This window comes from Salvelinus sp. IW2-2015, linkage group LG18, assembly GCF_002910315.2.
Source record: "Salvelinus sp. IW2-2015 linkage group LG18, ASM291031v2, whole genome shotgun sequence".
Taxonomy (NCBI): Eukaryota; Metazoa; Chordata; class Actinopteri; order Salmoniformes; family Salmonidae; genus Salvelinus; species Salvelinus sp. IW2-2015.
Window position 1 is genome coordinate 24,902,847 of NC_036858.1, and position 19,811 is coordinate 24,922,657.

Here is a 19,811-nt window from a genome sequence, read left to right on the forward strand (position 1 = left end):
CGAGTGATGTGGAGGTTAACCCAGGCTCTGCATGTCCCCAGKCACCCTCATTTGTTGACTTCTGTAAAAGCCTTGGTTCCATGCATGTTAACATCAGAAGCCTACTCCCTAAGTTTGTTTTACTCACTGATTTAGCACAATCCGCCAAACCTAATGTCCTTGCCGTGTCTGAATCCTGGCTTAAGAAGGCCACCAAAAATTTGGAGATTTCCATACCCAACTACAAMATTTTCCATCAAGAGAGAACTGCCAAAGGGGGAGGAGTTGCAATCTACTGCAGAGATAGCCTGCAAAGTTCTGTCATACTTTCCAGGTCTATGCCCAAACAGTTTGAGCTTCTACTTTTAAAAATGAATCTCTCCAGAAATAAGTCTCTCTTTGTTGCCGCCTGTTATAGACCCCCCTCAGCTCCCAGCTGTGCCCTGGACACCATATGTGAATTGATTGCCCCCCATCTATCTTCACAGTTCGTTCTGTTAGGTGACCTAAACTGGGATATGCTTAACACCCCGACAGTCCTACAATCTAAGCTAGATTACCTCAATTTCACACAAATTATCAAGGAACCCACCATGTACAACCCTAAATCCGTAAACTTGGGCACCCTCATAGATATCATCCTGACCAACTTACCCTCCAAATACACCTCTGCTGTTTTCAATCAGGATCTCAGCGATCACTGCCTCATTGCCTGCATCCGCTTTGGGTCCGCGATCAAACGACCACCCTTCATCACTGTCAAACGCTTCCTAAAACACTTCTGCAAGCAGGCCTTTCTAATCGACCTGGCCCAAGTATCCTGGAAGGATATTGACTTCATCCCGTAAGTCGAGGATGCCTGGTCGTTCTTTAAAAGTAATTTCCTCACCATCTTAAATACGCATGCCCCTTTCAAAAAATGTAGAACTAAGAACAGATATAGTCCTTGGTTCACTCCAGACCTGACTGCCCTCAACCAGCACAAAAACATCCTGTGGTGGACGCACTAGCATCGAATAGTCCCCGCAGGAAAGCAAAGACTAGCTTTTTCAAACAGAAATTTGCATCCTGTAGCACTAACTCCAAAACGTTTTGGGACACTGTAAAGTCCATGGAGAATAAGAGCACCTCCTCCCTGCTGCCCACTGCACTGGGGCTAGGTAACACTGTCACCACCAATAAATCCACTATAATTGAGAATTTCAATAAGCATTTCTCTACGGCTGGCCATGCTTTCCTCCTGGCTACCCCAACCCCGGCCAACAGCTCCGCACCCGCCGCAGCTACTTGCCCAAGCCTCCCCAGCTTCTCCTTCATCCAAATCCAGATAGCAGATGTTCTGAAAGAGCTGCAAAACCTGGACCCGTACAAATCAGCTGGACTAGACAATCTGGACCCTCTCGTTCTAAAATTATCCACTGCCGTTGTTGCAACCCCTATTACCAATCTGTTCAACCTCTCGTATCGTCCGAGATCCCTAAAGATTGGAAAGCTGCCGATGTCATCCCCCTCTTCAAAGGGGGTGACACTCTAGACCCAAACTGTTATAGACCTATATCCATCCTGCCCTGCCTTTCTAAAGTCTTCGAAAGCCAAGTTAATAAACAGATCACTGACCATTTCGAATCTCACTGTACCTTCTCCGCTGTGCAATCCGGTTTCCGAGCTGGTCACGGGTGCACCTCAGCCACGCTCAAAGTACTAAACGATATCATAACCGGCATCGATAAAAGACAGTATTGTGCAGCCGTCTTCATCGACCTGGCCAAGGCTTTCGACTCTGTCAATCACCGTATTCGTATCGGCAGACTCAACAGACTTGGTTTCTCAAATGAATGCCTCACCTGGTTCACCAACTACTTCTCAGACAGAGCAGTGTGTCAAATTGGAGGGCCTGTTGTCCGGACCTCTGGCAGTCTATATGGGGTACCACAGGGTTCAATTCTCGGGCCGACTCTTTTCTCTGTATATATCAACGATGTCGCTCTTGCTGCTGGGGATTCCCTGATCCACCTCTACGCAGAAGACACCATTCTGTATACATCTGGCCCTTGTTTGGACACTGTGTTAACTAACCTCCAAACGACCTTCAATGCCATACAACTCTCCTTCCGTGGCCTCCAACTGCTCTTAAACGCTAGTAAAACCAAATGCATGCTATTCAACCGTTCGCTGCCTACACCCCCCGCACGACTAGCACCACTATTCTGGACGGTTCTGACTTAGAATATGTGGACAACTACAAATACCTAGGTGTCTGGCTAGACTGTAAACTCTCCTTCCAGACTCATATTAAACATCTCCAATCCAAAATGAAATCTAGAATCGGCTTCCTATTTCGCAACAAAGCCTCCTTCACTCACGCCACCAAACATACCCTTGTAAAACTGACCACCCTACCGATCCTCAACTTCGGCGATGTCATTTACAAAATAGCTTCCAATACTCTACTCAGCAAACTGGATGCAGTCTATCACAGTGCCATCCGTTTGTCACCAAAGCCCCTTATACCACCTACCACTGCGACCTGTATGCTCTCGTCGCCAGACCCACTGGCTCCATGTCATCTATAAGTCTATGCTAGGTAAAGCTCTGCCTTATCTCAGCTCACTGGTCACGATAACAACACCCACCCGTAGCACGCGCTCCAGCAGGTATATCTCACTGGTCATCCCCAAAGCCAACACCTTCCTTTGGCCGCCTTTCCTTCCAGTTCTCTGCTGCCAATGACTGGAATGAATTGCAAACATCGCTGAAGCTGGATACTTATATTTCCCTCACTAACTTTAAACATCAGCTATCTGAGCAGCTAACCAGTCGCTGCAGCTGTACATAGCCCACCCAATCTACCTACCTCATCCCCATATTGTTTTTATTTACTTCTCTGCTCTTTTGCACACCAGTATTTCTACTTGCACATCATCATCTGCTCATCTATCACTCCAGTGTTAATTTACTAAATTGTAATTACTCTGCTACTATGGCCTACTTATTGCCTTACCTCCTCATGCCATTTGCACACACTGTATATAGACTTTCTTTTTTTCTATTGTGTTATTGACTGTACACTTGTTTATTCCATATGTAACTCTGTGTTGTTGTTTGTGTCGCACTGCTTTGCTTTATCTTGGCCATGTCGCAGTTGTAAATGAGAACTTGTTCTCAACTAGCCTACCTGGTTAAATAAAGGTGAAATAAAAAAATAAAAAACTATTTTTACGCAATGAGGCTGACACAACAGATCAGAATGTTTAGCTTAACATGTTGATAAAATATTAGACTATGTCTTAACATTATAAGCGCAGCAATGCGCACACAGCAGTAGGCTATAAGCGCGAATGTTCCATTAGCTGGACAACACCATTATCAAAAGTGACCGCAAATGCAATTGTGCATGTAATCTTTAATTATTAAGGTGTATTTTTATGGTGAAAATTATCTTCCCAAAAACTCAGGTGCTGCTTATGTATGCCAGTTAGGCTCTACACCCCTTGTAAAGCAGATTAAGGTGCTTAATTTTAAGAAGTTATTTGGCTACTTTATAGGCTACATGAGGTGTGCGACCAGAATTAGAAAAAGTTGCAAAAAAGGCTTTGTTTCTTGCCTTATGCTGGGCATCATACACAAGTGATAACATTTATTTTACAAGTGATAGGCTAATATTGTCACCCATCAGACTATTCCTGATTTAATATTGTCTTTACATATACAAATAAAATATATGTGTGAAATTTGTTTTGATTTAGAATGGACCATTATCGTGCATGCACCTGTCTCGAAACAGGGGAAGGGGAAAAAATAAATGTTATCTATGCACTTAAATAGCAAATTGAGGACACTTTTCCTATGGTTCATGCCAGCCAGGTAGGCTATACTCCTGTTGTAAAGACAAGCAATGTGCTTAATATTAGGAAAGTTGAGAAGTACTGTAAATATAGTTGGCCTAGCTTATAGAAAGCGGATGAGATCCTACTTTTTTAAATAGAGGCCATCACTCTGTTTTCTCATKCAATTGCACAGCCTATAGAAATGTTGCACAACATGATTAGATTTTCGTTGACATTTGCATTAATGTCAGAGTGATTAGAGGGACAATAGAGAGCTGAGTACCAGGCAGTTAGCACGTTTGGTAGGCTACTAATGACCATCAGCAGTATCAGAGCTTGGAGTAGCCTAAATACCATGACTAAACGGTWGCTAGATCAAATCCCCAAGCTGACAAGGTAATAATCTGTTGTTCTGCCCCTGAACAAGCAGTTAACCCACTGTTCCTAGGCCGTCATTGTAAATAAGAATTTGTTCTTAACTGACTTGCCTAGTTAAATAAAGGTTACATTTTTTTTTAAATGACTCGTGACCAACGGTCACCACAACAGCCCTAGTGGAGATGAGTGTGTGTAATATGTACCCAGCAAAAAAAAAATTGGTTCTGTGCAAGTTCCCAGAACATTTGTTCGAACACGGCAAATGTTCTCATAGAATGTTTGTATAAAACATTTGCCTGATGTTGCAAGAACRTTCCTAGAACACATTTAATCTGTTCTATAAAGGTTCCCAGAATGTTTCATTAGGTTGTGGGAACAGTCTGGTGAGAACATTTACATTTTACATTTAAGTCATTTAGCAGACGCTCTTATCCAGAGCGACTTACAAATTGGTGATATCATTGTAAGCATGTCACACACACACACTATACGATACATTTATTAAACATAAGAATGAGTGTAAGTTTTTGTCACAACCCGGCTTGTGGGAAGTGACAAAGAGCTCTTTTAGGACCAGGGCACAAATAATAATAATAATCAATCATTTTGCTCTTTATTTAACCATCTTACATATAAAACCTTATTTGTTCATCGAAAATTGKGAAAAACTCACCAAAGTTTAATGAGAAGGGTGTGCTTGAAAGGATGCACATACGTCTGCAATGTTGGGTTGTATTGGAGAGAGTCTCAGTCTTAAAACATTTTCCAAAAACAGTCTGTGCCTGTATTTAGGTTTCATGCTAGTGAGGGCCGAGAATCGACTCTCACATAGGTACGTGGTTGCAAAGGGCATCAGTGTCTAAACAGCACGATTTGCCAAGTCAGGATACTCTGAGCGCAGCCCAATCCAGAAATCTGGCAGTGGCTTCTGATTAAATACAATTTTCACAGAACCGCTTGTTGCAACTTCGATGAGGCTCTGTTGTTCAGATATTGGTAAGTGGACTGGAGGCAGGGCATGAAAGGATAATGATTCCAGTTGTTTGTGTCATCCATTTCGGGAACCCAACTCACTCAGGTGCTTCGCTATATCACATTTGACATTGTCCGTAAGCTTGAGTTCATTTGCACACAAAAAATCATACAATGATGGAAAGACCTGTGTGTTATCCTTGTTAATGCAGACAGAGTAGGCTCCAACTTTTTAATCATAGCCTCAATTTTGTCCCGCACATTGAATATAGTTGCGGAGAGTCCCTGTAATCCTAGATTCAGATCATTCAGGCAGAAAAAACATCACCCAGATAGGCCGGTTTGCTGGGTAGTGAACCAATGGAAGAGCTCTCAGGTGGTATGGAATGGCCAGTTAACTGGAGCTGCTGACAGACTACACTGCTACCTAACTTTGCAGGCCATATCAACTGGTTGAACCTCTTCACTCTACTGTAAATAGAAAACGGTATGTACTTATCGTCATATATTACTACAGTACATAACTGTTTTGTACATAACAGTACAAACTATGCAGACTTGGTTTCCACGACTATGGTTGATGTGTATGTAAACAGGCGGCCTCAGTGCAGCTTGCTTTGACTCAGCTTGCTTCAGCTCAGTCGTGTGAAAAGCCCCCAAATTACATCTAATAATGGACATGGGCTTAATCCGAACAGGTTGCTTAACTAAGCTCAGAAACAGCAGTAATATTGAGTTATTTCTCACTCATAAGGCCCAGAAATAAAGTCGAAACAGCAGACTTGTAGTAAATGTTCTCGTTCCAATTTRCAGAAATATCTCTGGGTTATATGATACTCATCCAAAATCATACACTTGATTTCACAAATCAAGAGCCATCTGAAGTATATCCAATTTCTATCCCCAGTAACTCCTTACCACATTATTTTGTAGAAAGCAGCCTAAATCAATCATTGCATTTGTCCCGCTGTACAATATAGTATAATTGCAGGTAGTAATTGCAAGCAATAATTTCCTATAGGAGGTTGTAGTGGAAACAAGCGATGGTGAATCACTTCTCTGTTCTCTGTGATCCTCAATATGATTAATGAGGTGATAGAGGGCCTTAGGGCTTTAATACAGACACACTCTGCTCTCTGAGAGCACAGGCACACGCACACGCACACAAACACACACACACACACTCTGCTCTCTGTGAGAGGAGCAGAGCCCTAACTGTAATTTTTCAAAGTCCTGATTTGACTCAGTCTCTTTTCACACAAGCACACACACTCCCCACCTGGGAGAGGCTTCCCAGTTCAACAAGCTGGATCTTGTGGGCCTCCCGAGTGGCGCAGTGGTCTAAGGCACTGCATCACGGTGCTAGCTGTGCCACTAGAGATCCTGGTTGGAGTCCAGTCTCTGTCACAGCTGGCCGTGACCGGGAGACCCATGGGGTGGCACACAATTGGCCCAGCGTCGTCCGGGGTAGGGGAGGATTTGGCTGGCAGGGATGTTCTTGTCCCATTGCGCACTAGTGACTCCTGTGGTGGGCCAGGCACAATGCATGCTGACACAGTCGCCAGGTGTACGGTGTTTCATCTGACACATTGGTGCGGCTGACTTCTGTGTTAAAACTTCTTCAGGCTAGGGTCTATTTTTCTCCACTTCCTGTCTGACTGACGTGCCCAAATTAAACTGCCTGTTACTCAGGCCCAGAAGCCAGGATATGCATATAATTGGTACCATTGAAAACACTTTGAATTTTGTAGAAATGTTAAAATAATGTATGAGACTATAACACAATTGATATGGTAGAAGAAAATCAAAAAGAAAACAACCAGAAAATGTTGTTATATATATATAACACACACACACACACACACACACACACACACACACACACACACACACACACACACACACACACACACACACACACACACACACACACACACACACACCACACACACACACACACACACACACACACACACACCACAGGTCTACATTTCTGGATGGATCCCTCACTCCCCCCCTCCAGGCCAGACATGAGCCACTGGTGTTCCTGTGTAAATAACATCAGCCCTCTCGTTTTACTCTCACTCTTTCTCTCTCACGCACACACGTACACACGCACRCACACAAACACAAACAGCTCAATATGGTTTGGTAATCAGTTACTTTGCAGGGAGGATTCACACGACACACGCACGCCCCAGCTGGGCACCTTTGGTACTGAAACAAGCTACCCAGTCTTGGATGCCGTTGACCGCTGTATGATCAATGATAAATGTGATTGATTGTTTTTACCGTGTCTCCCTGCAGTACCAATAGTAAAGTCGTAAAAAAGGGAGGAGGTGCTAARAGGAAGAAAGTGACTCTGAAGATGGCCAAGAACGCTGTGCGTGTGACCGCTGAAGGCTGCCGTAGACTGGACCTCAGTAATATGGGCATCGCCATCTTCCCCAAGTGTCTCCTCAAAACTACCAGTCCTTGAAGAGCTGTACCTCAGCCACAACCAACTCAAGTAGCTACCAGACTTAATCTGCATTTATTTACTTTATTTTGTTCGCTTGACATCAGACTAGCACAATAATATCATAATACACAGTGGAGGGAAAGAATTCAAATAAAGGTGAAATAAAAATTAAAAATTACAAAAATCGGCAAATAATTGATGCATTCTTGAGGCATCGTTCAACACCATAGTGCCATCAAAGCTCAACACTAAGCTAAGGATCCTGGGACTAAACACCTCCCTCTGCAACTGGATCCTGGACTTCCTGACGGGCCGCCCCCAGGTGGTAAGGGTAGGTAACAACACATCTGCCATGCTGATCCTCAACACGGGGGCTCCTGAGGGGTGCATGCTCAGTCCCCTACTGTACTCCCTGTTCACCCATGACTGCATGGCAAAGCATGACTCCAACACCATCATTAAGTTTGCCGACGACACAACAGACACTACCACTTTGTGTCGTCGGCAAACTTAATGATGGTGTTGGAGTCGTGATTGGCCTGATCACCGACAATGATGAGACAGCCTATAGGGAGGAGGTMAGAGACCTGGCAGTGTGGTGTCAAGATAACAACCTCTCCCTAAACRTGATCAAGACAAAGGAGATGATTGTGGATTACAGCAAAAGGAGGACAGATCACACGATCACGCCCCATTCTCATCGACGGKGGTGTAGTGGAGCAGGATGAGAGCTTCAAGTTCCTTGGTGTCCACATCACCAACAAACTATCATGGTCTAAACACACCAAGACAGTCGTGCAGAGGGCATGACAATGCATATTCTTCCTCAGGAGACTGAAAATATTTGGTATGGGTCCTCAGATCCTCAAAAAGTTCTACAGCTGCATCATCGATAGCAACCTGACTGGTTGCATCACCACCTGGTATGACAACTACTCAGCCTCTGACCGCAAGGCACTACAGAGGGTACTGAGTACGGCCCAGTACATCACTGGGGCTATCCAGGACCTCTATACCAGGTGATGTCAAAGGAAGGCCCTAAAAATTGCCAAAGACTCCAGCCACCCTAGTCATAGACTGTTCTCTCTGCTACCGCACGGCAAGCGGTACTGGAGCGCCGAGTCTAGGTCCAAAAAGCTTCTTAACAGCTTCTACTCTCAAGCCATAAGAYTCCTGAACGGCTAATCAAATGGATGGCTACCCAGACTATTTGCATTGTTGCCCTCCCCCCTCCTGCATATGTACATATTACCTCAATTACCTCAACAAACCTGTGCCTCCGCACATTGACTCTGTACCGGTACCCCCTGTATATAGCCACGCTACTGTTATTTTATTGTTGCTCCTTAATTATTTGTTATTTTTCTTCTGTATTTTTATTTATACATTTTTTACCTCAGTTCATTTTAGTAAATACCTTCTTAACACTTATTTTTCTTAAAACTGCATTGTTGGTTAAGGGCTTGTAAGTAAGCATTTCACTGTAAGGTCTACCTACAGTATTCGGTGCATGTGACAAATAAAACATGTATTTGATTGGAAGGAGCCAATCGTACCAGTCCTGGCAGATTTAGATTCTGTTGTTGTTGATGTCTGTCACCCCGCTGTGTATGATTGCCATATTGCTGAGTCTACCTTTTAAAAAAAAGGACCAAGCACATGCCTACATGTAACAATCGAGTATGCCACAATTAAGTAAAATCTATTCCCTTTGTGGTCGTCCGGGTGACCTGGTCCCGCTCTGCTGGCGGAATATCCTTAGCAACCAGTGTTGCTCCTAGACGTTTCGACTTCAACAGTACAACACTTATAATAGACCGGGGAAATTCTAGCAGGGCAGAAATTTGACGAACTGACTTGTTGGAAAGATGGCATTTTATGACGGTGCCATGTTGAAAGTTACTGAGCACTTCCGTATGGCCATTCTACTGCCAATGTTTGTCTATGGAGATTGCATGACTGTGTGCTCGATTTTATACACCTGACAGCAGCGGGTGTGGCTGAAATAGCAGAGTCCACTAATTTGAAGGGGTGTCCACCTACTTTTGGCCATGTAGTGTATCTACAGKTGAAGTCGGAAGTTTACATACACTAACACGGAACCCAAACCGGCTGCGCGAGTGCGCCATCGTGCATACATTTATTTTGTTCCMCTACACCAAAAGCGATCACGACACGCAGGTTAAAATATCAAAACAAACTCTGAACCAATGATATTAATTTGGGGACAGGTCGAAAAGCATTAAACATGTATGGCAATTTAGCTAGTTAGCTTGCTGTTGCTAGCTAATTTGTCCTGGGATATAAACAGTGAGTTGTTATTTTACCTGAACTGCACAAGGTCCTCTACTCCGACAAATTAATCCACACATAAAACGGCCAACCGAATCGTTTCTAGTCATCTCTCCTCCTTCCAGGCTTTTTCATCTTTGAACTTATATGGTGATCGCATCTAAACTTTCATAGTATTACCACGACAACCGGCAAAACAGTTAGTCTTTCAATCACCCACGTGGGTATAACCAATGAGGAAATGGCACGTGGGTACCTGCTTCCATAAACCAATGACGAGATGGGAGAGGCAGGACTTTCAGCGCGATCTGCGTCAGAAATAGGAATGATTTCTATTTTAGCCCTTGGCAACGCAGACACTCGTTGGCGCGCGCGAGCAGTGTRGGTGCAATAATTGAATAACATGGATTTCTACATTTATTTTGCGATGCTCGCGCACGTGACGTGTMCGGTCTGGTCAGCATGTTAGGTTGGAGTCATTAAAACTCGTTTTTCAACCACTCCACAAATTTCTTGTTAACAAACTATAGTTTTGGCAAGTCGTTTAGGACATCTACTTTGTGCATGACACAAGTCATTTTTCCAACAATTGTTTACAGACAGATTATTTCCCTTATAATGCACTGTATCACAATTCCAGTGGGTCAGAAGTTTACATACACTAAGTTGACTGTGCCTTTAAACAGCTTGGAAAATTCCAGAAAATGATGTCATGGCTTTAGAAGCTTCTGATAGGCTAATTGATATAATTTGAGTCAATTGGAGGTGTACCTGTGGATGTATTTCAAGGCCTACCTTCATTCTGGTCTGATGAAACAAAAATATAACTGTTTTGCCATAAAGACCATCGTTATGTTTGGAGGAAAAAGGGGGAGGCTTGCAGGCCAAAGAACAGCATCCCAACCGTGAAGCACGGGGGTGGCAGCATCATGTTGTGGGGGTGCTTTGCTGCAGGAGGGTCTGGTGTACTTCACAAAATAGATGGTGTCATGAGGAAGGATAAGTATGTGGATATATTGAAAGCAACATCTCAAGACATCAGTCAGGAAGTTAAAGCTTGGTCGCAAATGGGTCTGACCCCAAGCATACTTCCAAAGTTGTGGCAAAATGGCTTAAGGACAACAAAGTCAAGGTATTGGAGTGGCCATCACAAAGCCCTGACCTCCATCCTATAGAACATTTGTGGGCAGAACTGAAAAAGTTTGTGCGAGCAAGGAAGCCTGCAAACCTTACTCAGTTACGCCAGCTCTGCCAGGAGTAATGGGCCAAAATTCACCCAACTTATTGTGGGAAGCTTGTGGAAGGCTACCCGAAACGTTTGACCCAAATTAAACAATTTAAAGGCAATGCTACCAAATACAAATTGAGAGTATGTAAACTTCTGACCCACTATGAATTTGATGAAAGAAATAAAAGCTGAAATAAATCATTCTCTCTACTATTATTCTGACATGTCACATTCTTAAAATAAAGTGGTGATCCTAACTGACCCAAGACGGGGAATTTTTACTTGGATTAAATGTCAGGAATTGTGAAAAACTGAGTTTAAATGTATTTGGCTAAGGTGTATGTAAACTTCCAATTTCAACTGTACCTGTTGTGTACGTGTCCACACTCACCTGGCATTAGTTATGACCTCAGCAACCCCTCTACCTATCAATGCTGGCACCACTGAACACAGCCTATAGAAAGTAGTAAGAATGGAAAACAGAGAGATCGAGAGAAAGAAAAAGTAAATCAAACCTGTCCCATAAAGCCACACTCTCCATCTCTCTCTCCATGTTTTTCTATCTCTCTCCATCTCTTACCTTTTAAAAGCAAACACATGGTCTTTGTTGAAGAAAACCAGGAAAGTAGAGTATCCGTTCTGCATAAAGATCTCCAGCGCATTTTCCTGAGGTGTCAGAAAACGGGAAACGTTTCTTCAACATTGCAACAACTTTCTAATAGACACATGAAACACACCAACATGCAGACGGAGAAATATATAAGTTTTAACATTTTACTCCAAAAAGTAGACTATATAGGGAATTAGGTGCCGTGTAAGTTCACCTCTAGAAGGAAACGCATAAAGCGGACATCTCTTATGTCCTGGTAGGGCCATCGTTTGCAGCTGGGGCTGGATGAAGATATGTCTTTAGTCAACATACTGGAAACGAACGCGTCACGCACACTGGGGGAAAGAGAGACACGGGGTGTGAACAACAGTTCATAATGATTCATATTCAATAGTATAGTATGTAACCTCCCTATATGTAAGTACACACAGACATTKTCCAACTCATCTCTCTCTCTCACAAACACAGCCACACGTACGGACGCACGCACACACAGTACCCAGTGGGGTGGTGTTTTCTGCAGCAGACGTCTCCTGCGGGGGTTAGGGTGAAGCCCTCACACATGTACAGGCTGTCTGTCCCAAACAACAGAATCCCCTCTGTTACAGACAGCCCACTGACCACCACCACACACACCTTCGCTTTAACCTTGGGGGAGAGCGGACACAACAGATCATAATTGTAAATGAAAAGTCAAGGTTATATTGTTAAATAAAGGTTATATTCACAATCAGTGTTACATCATGATAGTTCTGAAGTGTCTGTCCTATATCTGAAAGATACAAGAAAGATCAGGAAACTTCTATATATTTTTTTACATGTATTTAACCCTTTATTTTTGGCACYAAACATGTATATACAGTACTTCTATTCATTTTTTCAACTGGTACCAGGGGACCTTCAGACAAGTCTTGTGAGGCCTGTGGGTGTCCTAGAGCAAAACAACTGACATGTATGTGTTCATGAGAGTCGTATTAGTGTATAGCCCAAACTGTATGTACGTCCCAAGACGCTTGTGGGGGTCATAGAGCAAAATGGAGAACACCATTGTGTTCGTGAGAGTCTCATCTTTCCATAGAGGAGTAATAGTTTGTCAAAACATTTGGATGCTACAGATGATTTTGTGAGAAGACCGATTTTCGGGATGTCTAATGGTCTGACAAACATTGCTCTAGCTCTGTCACCTTTCACCGCAGATGCGGAAGTGTGACCTAGGAGGATGTGGTTGATTGAGACGCATCCAATGCAAAATAGATATCTCTAGCTTAAACTGAAATTTCTATGGGGATTTTTTTTGTTATGCTAATTCGATTTCCATGGGGGCGCAGACATCGACCTTAGGGGGTTAATAGACAAGCACAGCACAAGGACAGAACTACATCAATTTAAAATAAGAATACACGCTTTCATACATTTATGCCTTAGCATTCCATGCCTCATGTACTCATTATAACGGCAACACTACAGCCATAAATTTGTTCATTATTGCGATCCTTTGCTCTACTGTTACAATTGCTTTGACCAAGCAGGTGCTGATATCCTACATCGCATAGCACCAGTCGATCTGTGAACATCAGAGAGAATCTCACAACATCACAAACCATCCGTGTCCTTGTTTGTTCAATTTGACGTCAATACTATGCATAATTATGTGATTCATAGACGAATGTAGCAACCTTGTTCGCTAAATTCTCCTGACATGAATACAGCTACCTTGTTTCTCTAAATTCTCCTGACGTAAATAAAGCAACCCTGTTTTGCTAAATTCCCCTGACGTGAATAAAGCTACCTTGTTTCGCTACATTTCCCCGAGATTAATGAAGCTACATGGTCATCTACAGTTATCGGCCTTAATAGGTAACATGGGGTAAAATATATACTTTTTACAGTACCACCCGCCATGGATTTCATTAGGTAAGATTCATACCTTGAATCGTGTGGAGTTTACTCCCACTAGAGTTTCAACTTAATCGTTTATTGACTGAGAGGCTAATGTCATACCATTGATTTCTCCCCAGAAACATTACCATCATAATCACACTATCGGCGGTGGAAGTCTAATCATGCTAAACATTGTGTGTGGGGGGGGGGGGGGGGGGGGGGGGGTGATGTGCTCCTGGATTAATAAGCGTGTAAATGCCTGTGTATCTGACAACAGCTCAGCAGGACACACACACGCCAACTAGCTAGGAGACAGTTGATACAACTATCTACTGTTTTTTTTTAAATTAATTTAATAACATTATTAAAACACTCTGCTGGTTGACTTTGCTTTAACATGACCTGTTAATATGGTTTMCACCTCAGCAACTTGTCTTACATTTCCATTGTAATTCCCCTATATCACATTCACACCCAGCAGCATCCACCAGTCACAAACATACACACATATCAGTACATATCACAAGAGGTTGGTAGCACCTTAATTGGGGAGAATGGGCTTATGTTAATGAATGAATTAGTGGAATGGTATAAATTATATCCAACACATTGTTTGATGCCATTCCATTTGCTCTGTTTCAGCCATTATTATGAGCCATCATCCCATCAGCAGCCTCCACTGGTACATACACTTAGGTTTACAAGTTATTTAGGTCAGTTAGAGGAGAGGTGTATGCATTAAGTAACCAGAGATGTTCCATTGTAAAGTTTCAAAAAGTAATGTGTAAACCATGAAACCCAGCCCATGTCTACCCTTATGCTCCCATGGGACGTAAAGACATCATCACCACTCCAGGCTGCACATGATTGATCATTTTAATCACACGTCTTCATCGTGATTAAAACGACACAGTCACCACTTCATTATTCAGATTATTAACATTGATTGATGGATAAGAGAGAAACTGTCCCCCTTTTCACCAAGATGGCGGTGCTCCAGCTAGACTCAGAGCCTGAATGGACCCTGATGCTTGTATTATGTGTGACTCTGAAGACAGTCACTGCTACGAGTGTGATTATGTGTGACTAATTCTATTGTCTCCCCTCATTTACCACTGTGCGTGTGTGTGTGCATGCATGTGTGTGTGCACCTGCCCCTCCCTGTCTCTCTCCCTCTCTCGGCCCCAAGGGACCCACCACCCAAAAACCATATGGGGCAACAACGCACCCACAGGCCTCTCAGAATTAATACTAATCAAATCACACACACTGGGAGAAAGAGGGGCCTAGTGATTATTAGGGAAATTAATCACTGCCACACACACAATAGGAAACCTGCTAAGTGATCAGAGCCTCTCGTCTGAACACACTGAACAAACGCACGCACACACACCACACACACGCTCACACAGTGTAATTGATGTAGAAAAAAACTTATATTTATTGCCAACAGAAAAACACCCCACAATAATATGCCTACAACCTACAGAGACCCTAACTAAAGTGACAATGAATTATCAAGCTGATGTGATTCAACTAATGGAGGGAGAGGAGGAAAAAGGGAAGAAAAGAGGAGGACATCAGGTGAACTGAGGAAAGGATGAGTGGAAAATAGAAGGGAAGAGAAGGAGAGGTGGATGAGTGGAGGAGAGAGAGAGAGAGCAGTGGAGGAGTGAAGTGGAGGATAGGAGGGTTCTTATTGATTGAGATGCTAATGTCACACCATTGATTTCTCCCAAGAAACATTACCATCATAATCACACTATCGGCAGTGGCAGTCTAATCATGCCAAAGATTGTGTGTGTGTGTGGGAGGGGGGTGGCTCTAAGAATAGTGCTCCTGGATTAATAAGCGTGTAAACGCCTGTGTATCTGACAACAGCTCATCAGGAAACACAGCCACATCAGCCAGCTAGCTGAGAGACAGTTGATACAACCTCCAACCTCCTTTCTGTTAATTCTTCTGTCAGAAACATTAGTAAAACACTCTGCTCGTTGTCTGAGCTTTAAACGGCCCTGGGTTACCACAGGGTTAACACTGACTAACACAAACACACACACTAAACTAAYTATAACAGATGAGATTCTGATAGCAGAATAGCAGATAGTCTATGGGATTCCAATACCTCTGCTATCTGGATGATAAAAAATATAGATCTCTCTCAAAGTGTGGGACTTTTCTGGTTGAGAAGACGTCATACTGGATTACAACCAACTGGTCTTTGTTACAACATGTTAAAGACGTCTTTTTTATGACAAGATCAAGACCTCATGGGAACGACGTCACATTTTGGTTGATATCTGGTCAAATCTGATTAAAACATGATAAATATGTATTTTTCTGGTTGCTAAAAATACATTATTTAACCAGTATACAACCTGACACACACAAACACACACACACTCACCTCTTCCTCAGGCTCCAGCTCCTGTAGTACGATGTGTGTGTGGCTGCAGGTGTGTGTATGTGAGCAGGGCTCAGGGGTGGTGGACGCTGGTGCGAAGGGCTCAGTGAGAGGTGCAGTAGTCTCAGTCAGGACAGGGAAAAAGGTTAGGCGGTTACAGTCCTCTCCAACATCCTCCTCTTCCTCTGTCCCTGGCTCAAACAGGATCCTTGACTCTGGAACACACACAGAGACACATGAGTGTGGGCACAGGTGCTAAGTTGGTAGAGCACGGCGCTTGCAATGCCCAGATTGTTGGTTCGATTTCCACTAGGGCCACCCATACGAAAAATGGATGCACGCATGACTAAGTTGCTTTGGATAAAATTGTCTGCTAAATGACATATTATATTATGTCAGGTGTGTGTCTGTGGTCTTACCTGAGTCAGTCTCTGTCCTTCCTTTGCTCTCCTCTGGCAGACCATTTCTCACACACATATCTGCCAACTACACAGCAAAACAGAGAGGACAGATGAAGCAATCACGATGGCGCCGTAGGGGAGGGCTGCCGTCTTATCGGCTCTCAACCAACCATGCTATTTTGTTTATTTTTTCGCGTTGTTCGTAACTTGTTTTGTACATAATGTTGCTGCTACCGTCTCTTATGACCGAAAAAAGCTTCTGGACATCAAACTGCGATTGCTCACCTCAAACTGGATGAAGATATATTATTCAATGAGTCGGAAGGGAGGGATATACTACTACAGACACCTGACCAGGCCCAGATCCCCGTGATTCGCTGGATAAGGAAACTGAGATTTTGTGGGAAAAGATCTGGGTGCCTTGTGAGGATCGGGCGACGAGTGGCTAATCTGCCCTTGCCTTCCGTCCCGCTAGCTAATGTTCAATCGCTGGAAAATAAATGGGGACGAGCTGAAAGCATGTATATTCTACCAACGAGTCGTGGCTGAACGACGACATTAAGAACACACAGCTGGTGGGTTATACACTCCATCGGCAGGACAGAACAGCAGCCTCTGGTAAGACACGGGGTGGGGGCCTATGCATATATGTGAACAACAGCTGGTGCACGATATCTAAGAAAGTCTCAAGGTTTTGCTCACCTGAGGTAGAGTATCTCATGACAAGCTGTAGACCGAACTATCTACCTAGAGAGTTTTCATCTGTATTTTTAGTAGCTGTCTACATACCACCACAGTCCGCTGCTGGCACTAAAACTGTGTTCAATGAGCTATAAACCGCCATTAGCAAATAGGAAAACGCTCATCCAGAGGCGGCGCTCCTAGTGGCCGGGAACTTTAATGCAGGGAAATTTAAATCACCTTTACCTAATTTCTATCAGCATGTTAAAAGTGCAACCAGAGGAACCAAAAATTCTAGACCACCTTTACTCCACACACAGAGACGCGTACAAAGCTCTCCCTCCATTTGGCATATCTGACCATAATTCTATCCTCCTGATTCCTGCTTACAAGCAAAAATAAAAGCAGGARGCACCAGTGACTCGGTCTATAAAAAGGTGGTCAGATGAAGCAGATGCTAAACTACAGGACTGCTTTGCTAGCACAGACTGGAATATGTTCCGGGATTCTTCCGATGGCATTAAGGAGTACACCACATCCGTCACTGGCTTTATCAATAAGTGCATCAAGGACGTCATCCCCACAGTGACTGTAMGTACATTTAACAAATATATATTTCACCTTTATTTAACCAGGTAGGCCAGTTAAGTACAAGTTCTCATTTACAACTGCGACCTGGCCAAGATAAAGCAACGCATTGCGACAAAAACAACAACACAGAGTTACACATAAACAAACGTACAGTCAATAACACAACAGAAAAATCGATGTACATTGTGTGCAAATGTAGAAGAGAATGGAGGTAAGGCAATAAATAGGCCATAGAGGCAAAATAATGACAATTTAACATTAACACTGGAGTGATAGATGTGCAGATGATGTGCAAGTAGAGACTCTGGGGTGCAAATGAGCAACAGGATAAGTAACAATATGGGGATGAGGTAGTTGGATGGGCTATTTACAGATTGGCTGTGTACAGGTACAGTGATCGGTAAGCTGCTCTGACAGCTGATGCTTAAAGTTAGAGAGGGAGATATAAGGCTTCAGTGATGTTTGCAATTCATTCCAGTCATTGGCAGCAGAGAACTGGAAGGAAAGGCGGCCAAAGGAAGAGTTGGCTTTGGGGATGACCAGTGAAATATACCTGTTGGCGCGAGTGCTAGGGGTGGGTGTTGCTATGGTGACCAGTGAGCTGAGATAAAGCTGGGCTTTACCTAGCAAAGACTTATAGATGACCTGGAGCCAGTGGGTCTGGCGATGAATATGTAGTGAGGGCCAGCCAACGAGAGCAAACAGGTCACAGTGGTGGGTAGTATATGGGGCTTTGGTGCCAAAACGGATGGCACTGTGATAGACCACATCCAGTTTGGTGAGTAGAGTGTTGGAGGCTATTTTGTAAATGACATCGCCCAAGTCAAGGATTGGCAGGATAGTCAGTTTTACGAGGGTATGTTTGGCAGCATGAGTGAAGGAGGCTTTGTTACAAAATAGGAAGCCAACTCTTGATTTAATTTTGGATTGGAGATGCTTAACGTGAGTCTGGAAGGAGAGTTTACAGTCTAACCAGACACCTAGGTATTTGTAGTTGTCCACATATTCAGTCAGAACCGTCCAGAGTAGTGATGCTAGTCGGGCGGGCAGGTGCAGGCAGCAATCAATTGAAGAGCATGCACTTAGTTTTACTAGCATTTAAAAGCAGTTGGAGGCCACGGAAGGAGTGTTGTATGGCGTTGAAGCTCGTTTGGAGGTTTGTTAGCACCGYGTTCAAAGAAGGGCCAGAAGTATACAGAATGGTGTCGTCTGCGAAGAGGTGGATCAGAGAATCACCAGCAGCAAGAGCGACATCATTGAGATATACAGAGAAAAGAGTCGGCCCGATAATTGAACCCTGTGGCACCCCCATAGAGAGACCGCCAGAGGTCCGGACAACAGACACTCCAATTTGACACACTGAACTCTATCTGAGAAGTAGTTAGCCTGAACCAGGCGAGGCAGTCATTTGAGAAGCCAAGGCTATTGAGTCTGCCAATAAGAATGTGGTGATTGACGAAAGCCTTGGCCAGGTTGATGAAGACGGCTGCACAATACTGTCTTTTATTGATGGTGGTTATGATATCGTTTAGGAGCTTGAGCGTGGCTAAGGTGCACCCATGACCAGCTCGGAAACCAGATTGCATAGTGGAGAAGGTACGGTGGGATTCGAAATGGTCGGTGATCTGTTTGTTAACTTGGCTTTCAAAGATTTTAGAAAGGCAGGGCAGGATGGATATAGGTCTATAACAGTTTGGTTCTAGATTGTCTCCCCCTTGAAGAGGGGGACCACGGCAGCTTTCCAATCTTTAGGGATCTCAGACGATACGAAAGAGGTACAATAGGCTACAATTTTGGCGGATAATTTTAGAAAGAGAGGGTCCAGATTGTCTAGCCCAGCTGATTTGTAGAGATCCAGATTTTGCAGCTCTTTCAGAACATCAGCTGTCTGGATTTGGGTGAAGGAGAAGCGGGGTGGGGGAGGGGGCTTGGGCAAGTTGCTGCAGGGGGTGCTGAGCTGTTGGCCGGGGTAGGGGTAGCCAGATGGAAAGCATGGCCAGCCATGGAAAAATGCTTATTGAAATGATTGATTATCGTAGATTTATCGGTGGTGGCAGAGTTTCCTATCCTTAGTGCAGTGGGCAGCTGGATGGAGGTGCTCTTATT

At 43.7% G+C, this 19,811-nt stretch overlaps 1 protein-coding gene across 1 annotated transcript in view; it reads right to left on the minus strand.

Moving 5' to 3' along the window:
- Positions 1–19,811, minus strand: part of wdfy4 (WDFY family member 4) — a 172,783-nt gene that overhangs the window by 57,418 nt on the left and 95,554 nt on the right. The window contains 6 exon segments of the mRNA XM_070448191.1: positions 11,529–11,591; positions 11,718–11,803; positions 11,962–12,082; positions 12,247–12,395; positions 16,036–16,247; positions 16,452–16,518. Of these exon segments, the coding sequence (XP_070304292.1) occupies positions 11,529–11,591; positions 11,718–11,803; positions 11,962–12,082; positions 12,247–12,395; positions 16,036–16,247; positions 16,452–16,518 (698 nt within the window).